Source organism: Melozone crissalis, unplaced genomic scaffold (assembly GCF_028551555.1).
Source record: "Melozone crissalis strain CALT ecotype California unplaced genomic scaffold, PUWL_Pcris_2 ptg000018l_1, whole genome shotgun sequence".
NCBI classification, from domain to species: domain Eukaryota; kingdom Metazoa; phylum Chordata; class Aves; order Passeriformes; family Passerellidae; genus Melozone; species Melozone crissalis.
This window is the reverse complement of record NW_026535796.1, coordinates 7327233-7344522: the sequence shown is the minus strand read 5'-3', so window position 1 is coordinate 7344522 and position 17290 is coordinate 7327233. Positions and strand designations below refer to the sequence as shown.

Here is a 17290-nt window from a genome sequence, read left to right as displayed (position 1 = left end):
CTATCTGCTCTGCCACAAATAAGTCTATGTCCATATAATATCTGTGCAACTTTTCCAGGACAATGAGAAAAGAGACTGAAATATTAGAACTGACACAGAATATTGCTGGCTTCGGATAATATTTATACAACTTTTCCATTTGTTGATGTATGAAAAATGTTGGTAAAAGAATAGCTTCCACCCACGTTTACCACAGCTGTAATCGTTTTATTCATCTAAAAGACACCAAAAAGCTATTTTCTGCATTTCTTATTCCCGTCTCTGTTCAAGTGTTTAGATAGCTCCTTACAAACAATACAAGAGATCTGAATACTTTTGCCTCTTCCTGTGTACACTGTGTTAATTTTTAAACTTTTTATTGGTGCAGCTTTCAATGAGAGTTTACAGTACCTGAAGTGGTGTATATAGTTACAGTGTGCTTTCTGTTTTACTTTTTGTCCTTCCAATGTGAGTTTGTGAAATGTAAGATTCAGTTCTGTGTGCTTATTACATCTGGCAAAAAAATAATGTGCATAACAGAATATAAAATAGGTGTCAGTATTATGCCAAACTTATATCAGAAGTTCAGTAAATTTAAGACGCCCAGACAGCAAGGGATTGTTCATAATTTTGCTGAATCTATAAGGTTTGATACTTTTTTTTCCTGCTACATAGCAAGCTATTAATATCTATTAGCAGGAGTGTATAAACCAAATTCTCATAAAAATATCAAAGAAGCCTGTGTCCCTAGGCAATGTGTTAGGCTTTTAACAGTGAAAGTAGGGCTGCAGACTTTCCTTAACCACCATAGTGTGCGTGGTATTACAGAGGTATGGAATTACTCACAGATTAATGCTCTTATTGTAAAAAATTAAGTAGTCTGTTTTGCAGCACGAGGCTGAGATTTTGAGACTTAACTATTGATTTTAAGTGCACCCTATTTAATAGAGATTTACATATGCTTGGTCTGCAGCAATATCTGAAATTCAGGGTTCTTTTAGGGTGTCTCAGCTTGTGCAAGCCAATATATGTGCAGACTGATGTAAATTTAAATCAGTTTGTTTAACGAACTTAATTAAAATTTATTACGGCGAGAGAAGGCACGTTGAATTGTGTATGTGTGCAGCCAAGCCCGCTTTACTTGAGCCCTCACTGACATTTTTTTTGTCCATAGGATCTCGCTGGAAGTCCATGTCAAACCAAGAGAAACAACCTTATTACGAAGAGCAGGCACGACTAAGTAAGATCCACCTAGAAAAGTACCCCAATTACAAATACAAGCCTCGACCAAAACGCACCTGCATCGTGGATGGGAAGAAGCTGCGCATTGGGGAGTACAAGCAGCTGATGAGGTCTCGGAGGCAGGAGATGAGGCAGTTTTTTACCGTGGGGTGAGTACAATTGCTGCCATTGTTTTCCAAGATGGAGCACGCTGTTTGAAACCAAATAGAGTTATCTGTTTAAGTCGCTGACTAATGTCATTTAGAGGGAGAGGGTTTGAACCGGTAAGACCTTATTAAAAACATAAGATGGAATATGGAGCTATCGGCTTGCCACTGAATGCTGATTATGAGACTGATTGTGGAATTCTTTTAAGGCAAAAGAAGTTGTTTCCCATTAGCCTGAAAGGTTTGAATCATGTCTTTTGTGAGTTTTTAGTAAGCTAATCCATTCTGGGTTAGTAATGACTCCAGCATCATTTCCTAAATTAAGAAAAGAACAAAGAGACAAACACAAAGGATTTTTCCTGTGTAGAATAGGAGTCAGGAGAGGGGGGAAAAGGGAGAGGAGTAATAGCAGTTGCATGAGGAACACACACAAATGTATGATATCAAGGTATGAAGCTACTAGGAATTTTGTTATATAGAGAAGTACATAATTTAATTATTTTTTTTAAACATAAGTTTTAGAAGAAGTCTTTCAAGTAGTGCACAGATAGACTGGGTAGATTTATAACTCAAAATGTACTGCCCAAAAAGATCCCAGCACAGTTTTAAGAGCACTGTGTGTGTTTTTAGGGCTCTTTCCTCTGGTGTTCAGCAGAGAAGGCAGAACTATGAAACATATACAGGCTAAGGATAACAAAAGTCCAGTGAAACAACTGCACCATAACTGATTTTTCGCCCCTGTTTCTTTTTTTTTTATGAATTAATCTGTGATGCTCAGTGCTCTAACACAATGTTTTGGTGATTTACAAAGAGTCTAATAGCTGTTTCCAGTGCCAGCCTTTCCAAATTCACAATGTTCTGCTTATTTCTCTAATCACAATAGTCTCCTTTTGTTGGGTACTTCACCACCAGATAATTGACCTTGACGTCGATTATGTGCCCTCATTTTTGGCTTGGGATGCAGAACTCCTGTTGCAGTCAATTATTTTGTGGTACAGCCTGCAACAATGCGGGCTCTTTCTTCAATCAGTAAATAGAAGTGGTTTTGATATCTTGAAATAGCCTTCCAGTCTATAGTTATGACATTGTTTTTTTTATTCTTCAGTCTAAGGGAAATTGTTTACTAATAGTCTTCCATCAAAATTGCACATAGGACTCTAAATAGAAATCTGAATTTATATAGCACATCACAAATTATATTCAGATTGAGGGAGTGAAATTCTAGCTTACGTCTTCCAAAGCAGATTGACAGACCAAATCACATCTAGACAAGAAATGCAAAAGAAATGCCAAAACAGCAGTCTGAACAATTTGAGAATTGTTTGCTAATTCAAAACAGCATTAAGCAGTAGCATTTTACACATTAAATGTGATGGGTAAATGGGAGTGAATATTGAGGATGGATTTAAGAAAATTCTAAAAGTGCCTACCTAAAGAGTGAATTCCTATTAAAATATATATATATCCTGAAAGCTATTCAATACTAAACTGGTGCAACCTAGATGAAATATTTTTCTCATATATCCAACAGTGTGATCATGAAGACCATGAGAATGTCACCATTTTTTGAAAGGATTGTTTCCAATTTCTGTTTATGCTAAGCCCACTTCACCATGTTCTATTGATGTTGAAGAAGTTTAAAGTAAACTACCTCTGTGCAGTTATATGATGTTGCACTGGACTTTACCAAAACCAATGAGTTTTAGTTGTGCAAGTGATGGAAAAGGGATTATGAAGTCTAATGGATGCATTCAGTGGAGATGAAATGAGATCCATGTTGCTGTACAATGTGAACATAGATAACAGTCCTGAGGAATCACAGGCTGGGATATAAAAAAAAAATATTTTATACTTCCCTGTGAATTCTCACTGTTGTCCCAAATTCCCCTTTTCCCTCAAGAATAATTTAAAACAAACTTATTGGAAGAGACCAAGTAAAATTAGTGAAAAAGACAGACTAGAACATCTTTCTTGAACTGAAACATAAAGCATGGAATCATTTGTCTCAGCAGAATAGTTTACTAAGTAATGAAAAGCAACATTTCTTCCAAATCAGATTATAACTAAGTGAAACACAGTAAGTGAGCCCATCAGCTTCTTAAACTTACTCTTCCCTGTGTTTAACATAAATATCACATAAAGCATCAGCTGGAACAGTTTTCCTAACTGACCTCACACCCCCATTATTTTTCCACTGTTTTGATGGAACAACATAAATCGTCCTTCAGAACTGTAGACGTGAGAGTTGAGATGCTGTTTCCTCTTCACAGTGAAATAAGAGACAAATGTGGTTTTTCGGATTGAATATGCTCTGTGTTTACAGTAAATATTTCAGTGGAAGATAGAGAACAAAAGTACAAAATAGACTCCAATGAAATGTGCCAAGTGCTTCATACTGCTTGAAGTACTGTTTTTTATTTTTTGTTGCCTTTTTTTTTTTAAAGAACAAACCAATTAAATTGGGAATGGGTGCACCAAAATGGTAACAGAATATCATCACAGAATAAAAAGATAAGTAAGAGATGTGTGAAGAGTCAGATACACATTCAAAGCAGGTAGCTAAAGGAAATAGTAAAGAGCAAGAAAAATATATTTTTCATAATTGTGTTGGCATTTTTCTTATACGAAATGTCCATTTATGTTTTAAGCAACCCAGTAAAGGCTAGTTCCTGTCAGACTCCCTTAGGTGAGCCACTGGCTAACACAGGATAATTCTGCTATGGGTACAACCCCCCACCACAAGCATGGAGTTCTCCATGGCTCAAATATTTTTGTTGCAAAAGGCTCACACTGCTCACTTCACTGAACCACAGTCTTTGAGAAACTTTGGTGAGATGCAGAAAGGGAGTTTAAAGAATTTCAAGATACGAACTAGCCAGGATTTAAAATACAATAGAGAAATAAGCTAATGAATGGCTAGGTTTTGTTCTGATTTTTGAAGAAAAACCTCCAAAGAATTGAATGAAAATGAAGATTTCTTGGAATAAATTGGCCAGGAAATTAATGTTTTCAGATAATTGTAATGTTAATAGAACAAAATCTGTGAGCTGCCAAGTATTCTAAACAACAGAGTGGAACTTACAGTATGTGTAGGCCTTCCAATGCATCCCTACGTGAATGAATTTTGTTCCAAACAAGGCAGATAATGTACAGAAATAATTCATGTTTAATGCAGAGTATGTTAAAAAATTGATGCTTTCAATATAGGGGAAGCTGAATCTGAAGCCAGCTATGTCTTTAAAATAGCTTAAAATGAGTTATTTTTAATAGTAAAATTATTAATGGAACTTGTGAATGATACCTTCAGCATAAGTTAATCCCAAACAGACTTCTAGTGATTTACAATTTATCCTCAATAGTAGTTTTTTGTAATGCATAAATAAATGTGACCTAACAAATGGATCATATATAAACCATAAATTCAGGTATTTTGAGTCTGTCTTTTGTTGCCTTGTCTTACAAAGATAATTCATTGCTCAGTCATTTTTACAGTCTAATACACTCTAAATAGAAGTATATGCTATATACATTTCTCTGCAAAATGATGTAAGCAGTAACTTTTTTTTCCCTGTGCTTTACCAGAGTAAGATGTTTAGAATAAAGCCTTTATAGTGTTTATAACTACTGTACACACGTAGTCTGAATGTTGCTAGGCTATGGTTTTGAATAAGTCTGTAATATTATACTCCTGTAGCTTGAACTTAAAGCAAGTACACAATGGGTGCTTTTGTGAGATTTACTGTTATTTCATTCCTTATGGGAATGTAAGTTTCAGGGGTGTGTAATATATGAGCGTTTTGCTTGATGCAATCAATTTCTGCTTCAGACATTTAAATAGCTGTCAGAAAATGGTTGGGAAGGGATCAGAAAACAATGGTCGTTTGCCAGTTTAAATGTTTGGCTGGTTTGGCAAAAGTCAAAAGAGGAACATTCTCCAGGAAAATACTAAGAATATTAATGTCACAAATTTGTGAGCAGGTCAGTTTGGCTAAGAATTTTCTTGTTACTTCCATTTTTATATTTACTTAAATATTTTGGGCCAAATCTTAAGCCCCAGAGAGGACAGGCAAGTTATCAGTGCTGGCAGAGCAGAGGAGAGTGACCCCTAGAAATTGTCCACATGAGGATTTCTTAGCCAAAGAGGACATGATGGGGACAGGAGTGGTTTGAATCCAGGGTAGATAGAGATTGCCACCATTCCTCATGGATCTGAAGAGACCAGAAGATTAATGTTGCTTTCTGGAAATCTTAACAGGCAGAAAACTTCCATGTGCAACTGAGCTGAATTGTAACCTGTAGCTTGCAGGTAAAGTATGCTTTTTTCTCCCCCCTCCAAGGTTCTATGATGGTAAAACTCTAGCTAAAGGCAATGATTCAATGTGTGGAATTTAATATAATAAAAGACTCCATTAACATGAATGCCTTTAAGATCTACAAATATAAGAAAACATAATGGCCAGAGTTGTAGGTTAGAAACTCCAACTCTTCCTTTCAGGGAGTATAGTGGGAATTTAAACAAATGCTCTGTTTTCCTCCCCAAAAGAACTTAATTACTTAGGAAATGATAACACTCAACTCTAGTAACATATGCCATCCACATAATTTGTGATATTTTAAAATAAGACTTTCTGGGATGTAATGTAGCAGCTAGAGCAGAATTTACAGTGACAACCTGATCAGCTCTAAATAATAACAGGTATTAAATCAGAGGTAGGTGTCCAGTTACAGGGGGTGTGTAGGTGCCCATGCTTAAGGGCTAGCAAATTTTTTGCTAGCAAATGGGTAGCAATTTGAGACCCTTTCCAATTAGGTGGTACAGTTACCACATGTTTACAGTTCCACAGTGAGATATAGGTAATTTAAAGTTATTACCCAGCCAGCAGCAGGCATGCACAGCATGTCTGATTTTTGTTTAACATGTAAAAAAGGACTGCATTTATGAATGACAAATTCAGTAAGCCTTTGACTTTCCTTCTATACCAATCAAGTTCTTTGACAATTAGATTCATTCAGTAGCTTGCCATGCATTTGCCTGGTGTGCTCCCAAGTAAAAAGTACCTCTGTGAATTTGGCTTCTTTGTGCTCAGATGACCACCTCCATTTACACTTTGAAATGTGTGGTACTTGGACAAGTGTACCCAGTCCCACAGAAATGTGGATGTGCAGAACAATTCTACTGACTGAGTTTGAAATACCCGGATTTCTTTTTCCTTCAGGCCTTAACAATGATAACCATCACTTCATCAATGTATCTCACAGCATTGTCTTAAGCATACTTTAAAATTGTTCTACTGCTTGTAAAAAGGCAATTTGCTAATGAAAAAACACAAGCCTTTTGGGGAGGAGAGGTATAGAGGTGGATATTAGTGTTCTGATACTTAATGTCAGCTGTAACACAGCAGCAGCTTTGTCTCAATCATTCTTTGAGTCAGTTCTACAACTTCTGTTACAGGGGTTTTGAAAACTTTTCTCAAAGCATCATTTGGCATTGATATTATGCTATTCTTTGATGAACAACTGGTGATGTTTTGTTTTGTGAATTTATTTATTCTAAGAAATACTGGTGAAAGATTATTATTTGGGCAGATCAGAAAGAATTAGGTGTGTATGGCCTGGTGACAACTACATAGATTTTTCTGTTGACCCTGTGTGGGTTTCTTTTTCCTTTGCTTTGTGGAAACATTCATTAATGTGTTCATTTTCTGTGTCTAAAAGTTGTGGAGGAGATACTTGTGGGTTTTTAGCAGTAATAGCTTATACTCCTGAAAGCATGCAATCCTAAACCAGGAATGTTCCCATGTGAGGTAGGTGTTCAATTTTATGGATAAAGTATTGAAAGATGTTTGCAGAAAATCACTTGCAAGCAAATACATTGGCTGAAAATTGTTTTCACAGAACATTTATCAGACCATTTAAAAAGTGAAAATTTAGTGAAAAATCCCAAGCTGTTTGTAAATCATCTGCAAATCATCATTTGCAAACAGGAGTATAATGACTGTGTCAAATGAATTACTGCATTTTTGCTCGCTGCTAGCCAGGTGTACGAGACTTACACAACAGATGTTTGAATTTCTCAAGCTGTGCAGAGGCTGTAAGAGTCAGGCTAGCAGTACCAGCCATGGCAGGACTGCAAACTATTTCAGTGGTGTGATACACAGGGTGCTCATGATTTCACTGTATCACTACCCAAACCCGAAGGACTGCAGCTTCCCTGTAACTCTCTAGTGTGATATTTATCAAAATTAAAGTTTGATCAATAAAGAATAAAGATGTGACATTTAGAGTTTTTAAAATAAGCTTAACATTATCTTCTGTATTGATTTAGCCAATGATTAGGAAATTGTGAGACTGGTTTATAAAATGTCCTTTTGAATTTAGCATGGAATGACATAGTGGTCAAGTTGCAGATTCCGTAGACTATTCAAACATACCTGACACTGTTTCTCCCGCTGAAGTCTATAATACTTCACTGTTACTGGGTCAATATTGCTCCAAAGAAGGTTGGGAATACATTGAAATGTATTATTTTTTAAATAGATTATGCAAATAGGCATATATGTTCAATAGCTAGTCAATACAAAGTCAGCATCTTCCAGGGCAGATTTGTTTTGTTTTTGTATCAAGTACTTAGCTTCAAAAGCCCCATCTTACACATAAAATCCTTAAAAGCAAATGACATTCTGATGATGGATCCAAATAAAAGCCAGCAATCAAATGTGAAAAGAATATCCAAGTGCCATAGGAGTCTACCTGGCTAGTCTACCTGTACTACTTACATAGTAAATTAGATACTTCAGTTTCTGTCGGTTGTTTTAGGTAATCTTGAGGTCCTCTCATTAAAAGAAGCTCTTGCCATGAGTTTAGAGGGTTTAGGTTTTGGATACATGGTGTCTGTGGTAGCAGGCAGGAATGACAGGGTGCCTGGAGCCTTTTGATGGTCTCTGTGCAAGCATCAGTTTGTATTATGGTTTGAATAAACGCGTAGAGTTCATGAAAGGATGTTGTGTAGTCACTGAAAACACTTCAGTTCCCAATTGTCCTTTGGGGGAGATAATGAACCAATACCAAAGAGGACTCTGAGCCCAGAGGAATACATGGACCCTCTCTAGGAAACCACCTGCTTTTCCTTCCCTTGGACTTGCAGAAGGTCTTGCCTCCCCTACACACAGGCAGTGACACTTCCCTCTTGTTTTTCCTTGCAGACAGCAGCCTCAGATTCCGATCACCACGGGAACAGGAGTTGTCTACCCTGGTGCTATTACCATGGCGACCACCACGCCGTCCCCTCAGATGACATCAGATTGCTCCAGCACCTCTGCCAGCCCTGAGCCCAGCATCCCTGTCATCCAGAGCACTTATGGTATGAAGACGGACAGCGGAAGCCTTCCTGGAAACGAAATGATAAACGGAGAGGATGAAATAGAAATGTACGAGGACTATGAGGATGATCCCAAATCAGACTATAGTAGCGAAAATGAAGCCCATGAGGCAGTCAGTGCCAACTGAGGAGTGTTCACAGAATTAAAGTACTCAGACTCATTTGGGTTTTTTTGGGGTTTTTTTGAACAAAAGTTCTTAAAGAGCCTGCATGCATGTGTGGCTCCTACAGTTACATCAGCAGAATGGTCTTAAATGTTTCTTATCGTGTGAGACAGATTGTTTCCCTAATTTTTCATGAACTTGGGTTTTTTTTGTTTTGTTTTGTTTTTTTAATTTAGATGAAGACATAAATATCAGACATCAGGACTTGAGAACTTATATGAATCAATAGCTGTCTTACAAGTCTTACCTTTTGTCTTTTTCCGTTTGGATGCTGATAAAGGTTTAAGTTACTGTTTTAGATGGGGGTTATACATTCTCACTCAGGTATGCTGTGCCAGCCTACAGGTTGTGAATGTGTTTTTATTCTGGATTATTTTAGAAAACAAAAACTGCAGATTTCATATTGTGAAACAGAACAAGTCCACAAGTGTGCACACACGTGCATCATAGCTTGTCTTTAAAAAATAGTCTCTGAATTCCATTTTTTTTCCATATGTATAGTTGAACTTCTGATGTGCCAAACTTTTCATAACTTTTGAATCTTAACATTTAAACGAAAAAGTCTTAAAGGAGACACTGTAAAGTCTTAGACAATCCTTTGGCATCTTAAAAAAAAATTATATATGAAACCTAATTTTTTTCCAGAATATGGTAAAGTACTCAGGAATCTGGAGACAGGATATTCTTAATTAGTGAACATGGTTGCCATAGTGCATGTGCCCAATTGCTTTTGCCTCTTGATGTGCCATTAGTGTGAAATTTTAAGTAAGCACAAAAGAGCGATCACCAGCTATGGACAGGCCTGTCTTAGCAGTGTGAGGCCACCTCTGATTACATTCTCTACCCCTTTGCTTTTAACCCTTGCATTCAGTCTTAACACATTTTCTCTTAAATAATTTATTCATTCCAGAATGTCAAGGGTCCAAATACTTAATATTTATTTTTAAAAGTACAGTTGGTGGCATTACACTTACAATTCCTTATTGATATTTTAAAGAGCCTCTTCTTTCCCCCTCCCTAAATCACACAGGTATATGAAAATATAAGTGCACCTGCTACTAAAATGAACATGACCTTTATGGGTGAGAAATTCACTTGTTCCTCTAACACTGTATGTTCAAGGAGCACTTGGAAACACTCTGCTATATGTATTGCAAAATAAAGTGAGTACTTTAATATGTACATAGAGTACAAATACCCCTAAAAATGTGTTTATAGTTATAAACCTCTACACTTAGACAGCAAGGGCAGATGTAAAATCCAAACTGCATTTACAGTCCACCATGCTGAATTTTTAGGGCCAGAGGAACCTGTGGCAAATCATGGCTCTGTACATCATGTTCCCATTGCCACCTGAAGGAACTGTGCTACCTTAAGTATTTATGCAGTGATTTATTTGTGAGACTCCAGGTGGGGGCGGGAGGGACACTCAGATATCTAATTGCAAAGGTGGGAAAATGGGTCATCAAAAATATTTATTGTATATTAGTCATGTGGGAATGTGACTCGTCAAGAGCTTTTGGATCTTTGGATGTAAGGTGCTATAGAAATTTAAATTTCTGTTTGTTTTACTTCTAGAAACAATGCAATCACTGGAGAAAATTCTGAGAAATATGCAAGATTCAATTCAAAGATTGTGATTCTGTTAGATTTCAAAGATGGAAGAGAAACTGCCTTTATTTTTTCCCCTCATACTCCACTCCTGTTCACAAATAGATCACTGTATAAATATACACAGTTCCAATAGGCCTGAGGAATAACTGTGCTGAAGATCCTCAACTCTTTTATTTGGAATTGGCTGTGTTCAGCACACTGGTGATAAATTCAGGCTCACGCTGAGAGGTACCAGGGGGCCTGGAGCAGCTCCTCTGGAAGTCCTGGAGCATCTTCTCATGGAGCTGCACAGGTTTTGCTTTGGCCAACAAAATGAGCCTGTGCTAGTCTGGCTGTCCTTGTGCCTCCTGCTCTGCAGACACTCCTGTGAGCTGCAATGGCAGGATGCTCTGTGGAGGAGCAGTCTCCTTCCTGACAGCCCCACTGACCCCTGTCCTGTCAGAAACAGCCATTTTTGCCACTGTAGGAATCGCGTTTCTATGTGAGAGAACGACCCCCCCGAGACAAAGAAGATTGTTCAATTTACAGGACAATTTATAAAGATAATGGCATAGAAACACAATGGTCAAATTTCTCTGACCATTTTATAATTTGGAACAAAAGAAGCTATATTTTTAATATTTATTTAACTGTGTTCTGAGTCCATGTCTAATAAGCAATAAACTGGTCTAGCCAAGTCTTCAAAGGCATATGCTGTGTCATTAGCTGGTGAGCGTCCTCTTTAATCTGGCTAAGGTACTGATAGAAAGTGGTTTTTTGTTCTTAAAATAGCTTGGGAATTTGAACTGGTTTTAATACATTCAGCTCAGATTGGGGGGAGGACATCATTATTTCATTAAAAAAAAAAAGAATATTTATTAATGTCTTACATAATTCTCCAGTTAGAAGTATTTCTCCCTCCCCCCACATCACTTTCTCTCTTGCTCTCTTTTTTTTCCTGGTTTTGTTGCATAGGTAGAATGCTGTATTGCTAGCATTGTATTTTATGTAATTATTTTTTTGCACAAAGGCAAACATTTAGATTAGTAGTTTAATTTTTTTTTTTTTTAATTTTATGACCATGCCAAAATAATATTCTGCAGGCTTGTGGAGAACAAAGGACTGTTCTTTAGGACTGAAACTTGATTTTGCTTGTAGTACAAAAAAAACACACACTCACAGATGTTGTTTCGTAAGTGTTATAAGCACTGGATATAAATGGTATTTTTTATCACTTCTGACTAATGTGAAACTGTTGTACGAAAACTACATGAACAAAAGTCATCTGTTTCGACTCGTGTGGGCCTGCCTCACAGTTGCCGGATTTGAGTCATTTTTATGTCTTGTTATTTCATTTATTTATGCAAAATACATGTATGTATGAACACTTTGTTTTAGCTCCAGCCCTGCCTCAGTGCTGATGCTCTGTATGTTAAAGCCACATTCTTGAAAATGACTGGCTGTTCAGGAATCACCAGCTGGTAAAAATTGCATTTACTGGCTGGGGGAGTGGGAGGAACATATTTGAATCTGAATTGTGCCTATGAGCGTGTTATTCTATTTATTAGCCGACGTTGGCTCTAAAATGTCAGTAGAAATCAAGGAAGGACAATCATAAGGATGAAACCCAACATTTTTACTTCATTAATCGGAGCTCAAAACAAAGTTTTTTGATGAATTTGCCATCTCATTTTAGATTTTTTTTAAATTGTGTAAATATAACATAGGAAATAGAATTTTATTTTTTGTTCATGGATACTTAGTGAAGTATAAGTTATGTATTTACTTTTGTTCTATATCAGTGTATGTTGGTCCATATTAAATGCTGACAAGTCACTGTACCTCATGTAGATGCTGAATTTACACCCGCAGTGTGAGCGCAGTATTGTGGACCTGTAGCTGGGACAGCAAGATGCCTCACTTGTGCTCCCTCTGATTTTTAATAGCATATTCCACAAACAGGAAATACTTTCTTCTTTTTTAGAAAGTTGATACATGAAACATGCCAAATTTTGGCTACATTCGATGGGAAACAGAGTCTTCTGAATCCAAGTAAAACCAATGAGATATTTTACTTAACAGAAATGACATTTGGAAGTCAAAAGCATATCCCTGAAAGATTAAAATGACTGAAATGGCCCTTGCAATGCAGGCAAGACTCGGTGATATCAAACCTTTATGTTGTACACCCACTTAATCATGTTATTGTTACATTAGGCTATAACACCAGAGAAATTGTTCACACAATACACAAAAAGGATTCATGGAATTGCTTCTTAAGCTTTGTGTTTGAGGCCCCTTAGAAACTGACTGGAAAAATAACTCCATTCAGGAGCACTAATATAGTAATACTATTTTCTCTGTGAACAGTTTATTTAATTAACGGATACAATATATTTTCTTTTGGAAAATTATTAGATACTTATATTCAAGAGAAGGAGACTCCCCAGACAGTCTGGTACCAGCCAGAATAGTTCACTTCTTATTTTACAAAAATGGAAGAGAAAGGTCCCAATGGAAACCATACTGCTTTCCAGGGTTTATGTGCGGGAACAAGTCTGGAGAACTGTGCAGATTCTGGTCTGCCTGTATGTTTGGGCATCACCATTTAGCTTGAGAAACCACCTGCTGAGCACTCACAGGATCCCGACTCAGTGCTCCTAAATCAGTGCACTCAGGTGCAGGGGGAGGGAAAAGACAGAGGGATGGCTCTGGGATGGGAATGCAAACCCAACAGCAGCATTAGCCCCAGTAAATACACCTCCCTGGGCAAAGTGCACAGCAGCCAGCTGTGAGCAGCCTCTGCTTTGGACAAACACAACACAACCACCTCCCAGTGCCATCTCATCCCCGGGCTGGCTTTCTGCGTTTTGTTTTTTGGCCACATCAAAGGCATGGCATTTCAAAATCATCTCCCAGCAAAACATTCTACAAGATTTAGACCCCATCCTCCCCCAGAAAATCACCTACCTACCTGCCTGACACGAAGCATGTCAGTGCTTCCACAGTGGTCACAGTGCTGGTGTTAAGTGGGGTGAGCTTTGCTGAGCCAGGGCCGCAGCAAGAACAACTGCACTGGAGATGCAGCCAGCAGGATGTATGATAGAGCTCTTCATGCTTTTATGAGAAGTTAATGAATGGGCTTGGACCCCTTGGTGTTTTGCATGCTTTTTAAAGATTCAAGGTGGCACTTAAGCATGTTCTTTTAAAAGAATAATACTAAATGACCTCATTTAATCATTTACAAAACACTTTTTCGTTTAAAAGAAACTTCTTCTAAACTTCTTTTGTTTTTTGGTACAACCCATTAAAATCTGTGATTTTTCTCAGATCAAGTTACATTTTTGATATGTAGCAATGCCCTGCTACAGAAGGAAAAAACAATGCATATGCAAAATTATTTCATTTTAATCCGAAGCCCTTTCTTAACTACCAGAATTGTTGGAAATGGTGACAAAGAAGTATTCTGAGATTTCACACGCTGGGTAAAAAGGGGTAGGGTGGGGTGAACTGGGCTGAAGGAAAACTTATCAAATTGGTATTTATGGCAATATGAAAGCTATAAAGCAACTTAGTGACATGGCTTGCTTTGTAATTTCCGCTTTCTAAAAACCACAAGTGAGGTCCTTGGTGCTCTTGGAATATGGGGAATGTGCAAATATTTAACTGTTTGTATGCTGCACATTGCAGACCTGCTAGTGTGCATTCTCCGTTTGTCTTCCTTTGTCATTTGTGTTTTGCTTTCCAGAAAGCAATGTTGGTTTTTTTTTTCTTGTACCTTTCTTCAGCTTGTAGCAAACTAGAATGCTTAGCATTTATGTTCATTCATTATTGTATTTCCCATGTAAAATTTTTTTTATTACATTAAGACAAGCTTATAAGCTGTTACTACATAACTTATCTTACTGTAACTCTTATTTCCTGACATTGTAATTTGTTTGTGATGTATATTGTGAGATTGTACTCTATGTTAATTTAATCAGCACAATTCACTGACATGCTGGACTGACATGCTAGCTGCTGTTTCAAATTGTAAAGTTTGTGTAGAGCTGTTGGGACAACTGAGACTCTCTTGTCAAGGTACTATGCTTTGATTCCTATAGCAACACCCTGGGTGCAGCTCTTACTGGCGAGGGCTGCTCGTTTAACAGCCACTGGCTACTTAATGGGCAGGTTTTCTTTGTAGAAATTCTATATACAGTGCAGGTACCTACCTGGGCCCATGGCTGGTAATTATTTGGGCGTTTAGAGGAAAAACTAGTGTCTATTGCTGCTTTGAATATGTTTTAAAGTCTGAAAATGTAAATAGTTTATCAAAAAAAAAATCTTGTACAGTCCAGTGTAAAGTTTTTAAATGAACTTAAAGGTTGCCATCACATCTCACACTCTCCTCTTGATACAGTAAAAAGAAAAAAAAAGAAAGAAAAAAGTTTGCTAAGGATATTGATTTAAGAAAAAAAAATCTGTTCTCAGATTAAAAAAGAGAATAGTTATTCTTAGCTCTGCTTCATTGCATAAACAGACTTCTTGGATTTTGTTGTGCAGTATTGACGTGAGGTAAATTAAATATTAAATAATCTTTCAGTGGTACTTTTAAGAGTCTTCTCCTCCTCTGCCTCAGTTATTGATGGAAAAGACAAAATTGAAAGACACTGTCCATATACAGTATGTTCTGGTGTACGTTGGCACCTTACCTACATGTTTCGGGTGGGAGGGATTTTTTTAAATTTTTTTTTTTTTTTTTTTTTTTTGCACAAGGTGCTTTCCTGATATGTTAAACATGTCATCCTTGGGTGATACAGTATATGCCATGATAGGGGTTTAGACCCCTCAGGGGAGTGTCTATAAGACTGCCTATTTATGCTCATTTACCTCAAGACTGTCCTCTCTACCCTTAATCTATTCACCATCACTCCATCTTTTGTACTGCTGTTGACACTTACAAATTAAAGATAAATTTTGTTTTACGAGATGCGTGTGTGATTTCTTCTATGCATCCCTTATTCCTTTGAAGTTAGTATTAAAGGCTGACCATGATGAGTTGATGGGAAAATGCAACTAGGCCTGTTCAGCTGGCCTCCTGTAAATTTGGTGACTGAATTTTGCAGCTCTTATGTTTTACCCACGCCTTTCCAGTCTATGAAGGCATTTTCCAGCCTCTGAAATCCATTAACACCATATGCTGTAAAAGACATGCATGATAACCAATCTAATTTGACAATATACACTCAATACTGTCGATTTTGTGTGCAGGAAATGCTGTTGGTAGCAACATAATCTCAGAAGGATTTTTAGTGAGTAGAAATGAGACAAAACAGTTCTCATGTTTCTTCTTTCTTTGCCTTCCCCTTTTCTGCTGCATATAACTTAAAACAAACTAACCAAAGTTAAATAACAAAAAGCCTGTAGTTGCCATATTGCCATGTCTGTAAATTGCTGCCATTGGTGTGTTGTGATTGGTTTCTGACTTAGCAATTAGTCATGGTTCTCATAGGAAAATAATAAATTACATTGAAGCGCACTGTACTGGAGCAGAAATGTAACAGAGCCTTTTGGTTGTACATGACATCAGATTCCAGTCAAGTTTCAGCTGGTGCACAAACCACCCTGAAACATCCAAGTGGGACAGAATGCTTTCTTCCTTGGAGAGAGCATCATACATGAACTTCCTAAAAATGACATTCAGCACTATGAGTCTGTGTGGTGGAATACCTCAAAGTCAACAGTGGATGGTAATGAGGAGTCTGACCAACATGTTATAATGGAGAAATACATAAATATTGACTTGCGCAATTTAATTCCATTTATTTCCTCTCTTCCCCCCACACACCTGTTGCCATGTGATTTTTCTCCTTTTTCTTACCCGAATCTGCAGCTGTGAGGACTGATCAGTAATCTGGAACACACTGGTGCTGTCAGTGGGGTTGTTACACAAGTACAGTGAAAAGCAAAACAAGCAAGGGCTACAGAAGATCACTGCTTCCTGCAGCAGTAAGACACAAGCTGTTCATTTGACATCTGTAGATGTCAATCTAAAAAAATGTGCACTAATTGCCAAGGAGGACAGGGGGCTGTGTCCGCACGTACAGCACTCTTCTGGACAAGGCCGTGTGTTGGGGGGCTAACCCACATAGCAAGAGCAGCACATTGCACACATGGCACACACCACCATGCCTTTTCCTGGTGCTGGGGAGAGCAGCACCTCTGACCAACTTGCTGCAGCAAATATAATAAATAAGCTCCTAAGTTACCATGGTTATTCCAATCATCACAGGAGGGCCTTACTGCACCGGAAGCACCAAGCAAGTGACAAAGCACAATATGAGAACTGAGGTGTCCCTGCCACTCTGGTCCTTTTTCCTGCTCTGTTTCTCCCTCTGGCTGAGCACAAGCTCTGCTCAGCAGCTGCAGGTTCCCTCAGGATGGCTGCAGTTTGGGGTTTCCAAGATTCCCAAGGTACGGCACGAGCTTCTCTCCCCGCTGGAATTTCCCTGTGGTGATTAACTGCTACCACAGTAGCCCAACAGCAGCAGCTCGTAGGGACTGGGAGGAGGAGGAGGAGGAAAAAGTAGTAGTTGATTTATATCTTTAATATATGGTTTATAATAGAAAATATGAGCTCCAGGTTGTGTCTCTGAGCAGTTAATGACCAGCTGGGTTAAGGGCCCTCAAATACTGCCATCGGTCATTGGCTGCCGGGAAGTATCCTTCCTGTCATCTGTTATTCCTTAATTGTATCAAGACCCACTGCAGCAGAGGACTGTTAAATCCGTGGATTAATTGGAATC

At 37.9% G+C, this 17290-nt stretch overlaps 1 protein-coding gene across 7 annotated transcripts in view; it reads left to right on the top strand.

The window, feature by feature from the left end:
- The window catches only part of SOX6 (SRY-box transcription factor 6), a 370323-nt gene extending 354851 nt beyond the window's left edge, over positions 1 to 15472 (top strand). For all 7 annotated transcript variants that reach the window (XM_054275398.1, XM_054275401.1, XM_054275399.1 and 4 more), the window contains 2 exons: positions 1154 to 1370; positions 8570 to 15472. In XM_054275398.1, the coding sequence (XP_054131373.1) occupies positions 1154 to 1370; positions 8570 to 8873 (521 nt within the window). In that variant the 3' untranslated portion in view covers positions 8874 to 15472. The remainder of the gene's footprint in view (positions 1 to 1153; positions 1371 to 8569) is intronic.
- Positions 15473 to 17290: the final 1818 nt, after the last annotated feature.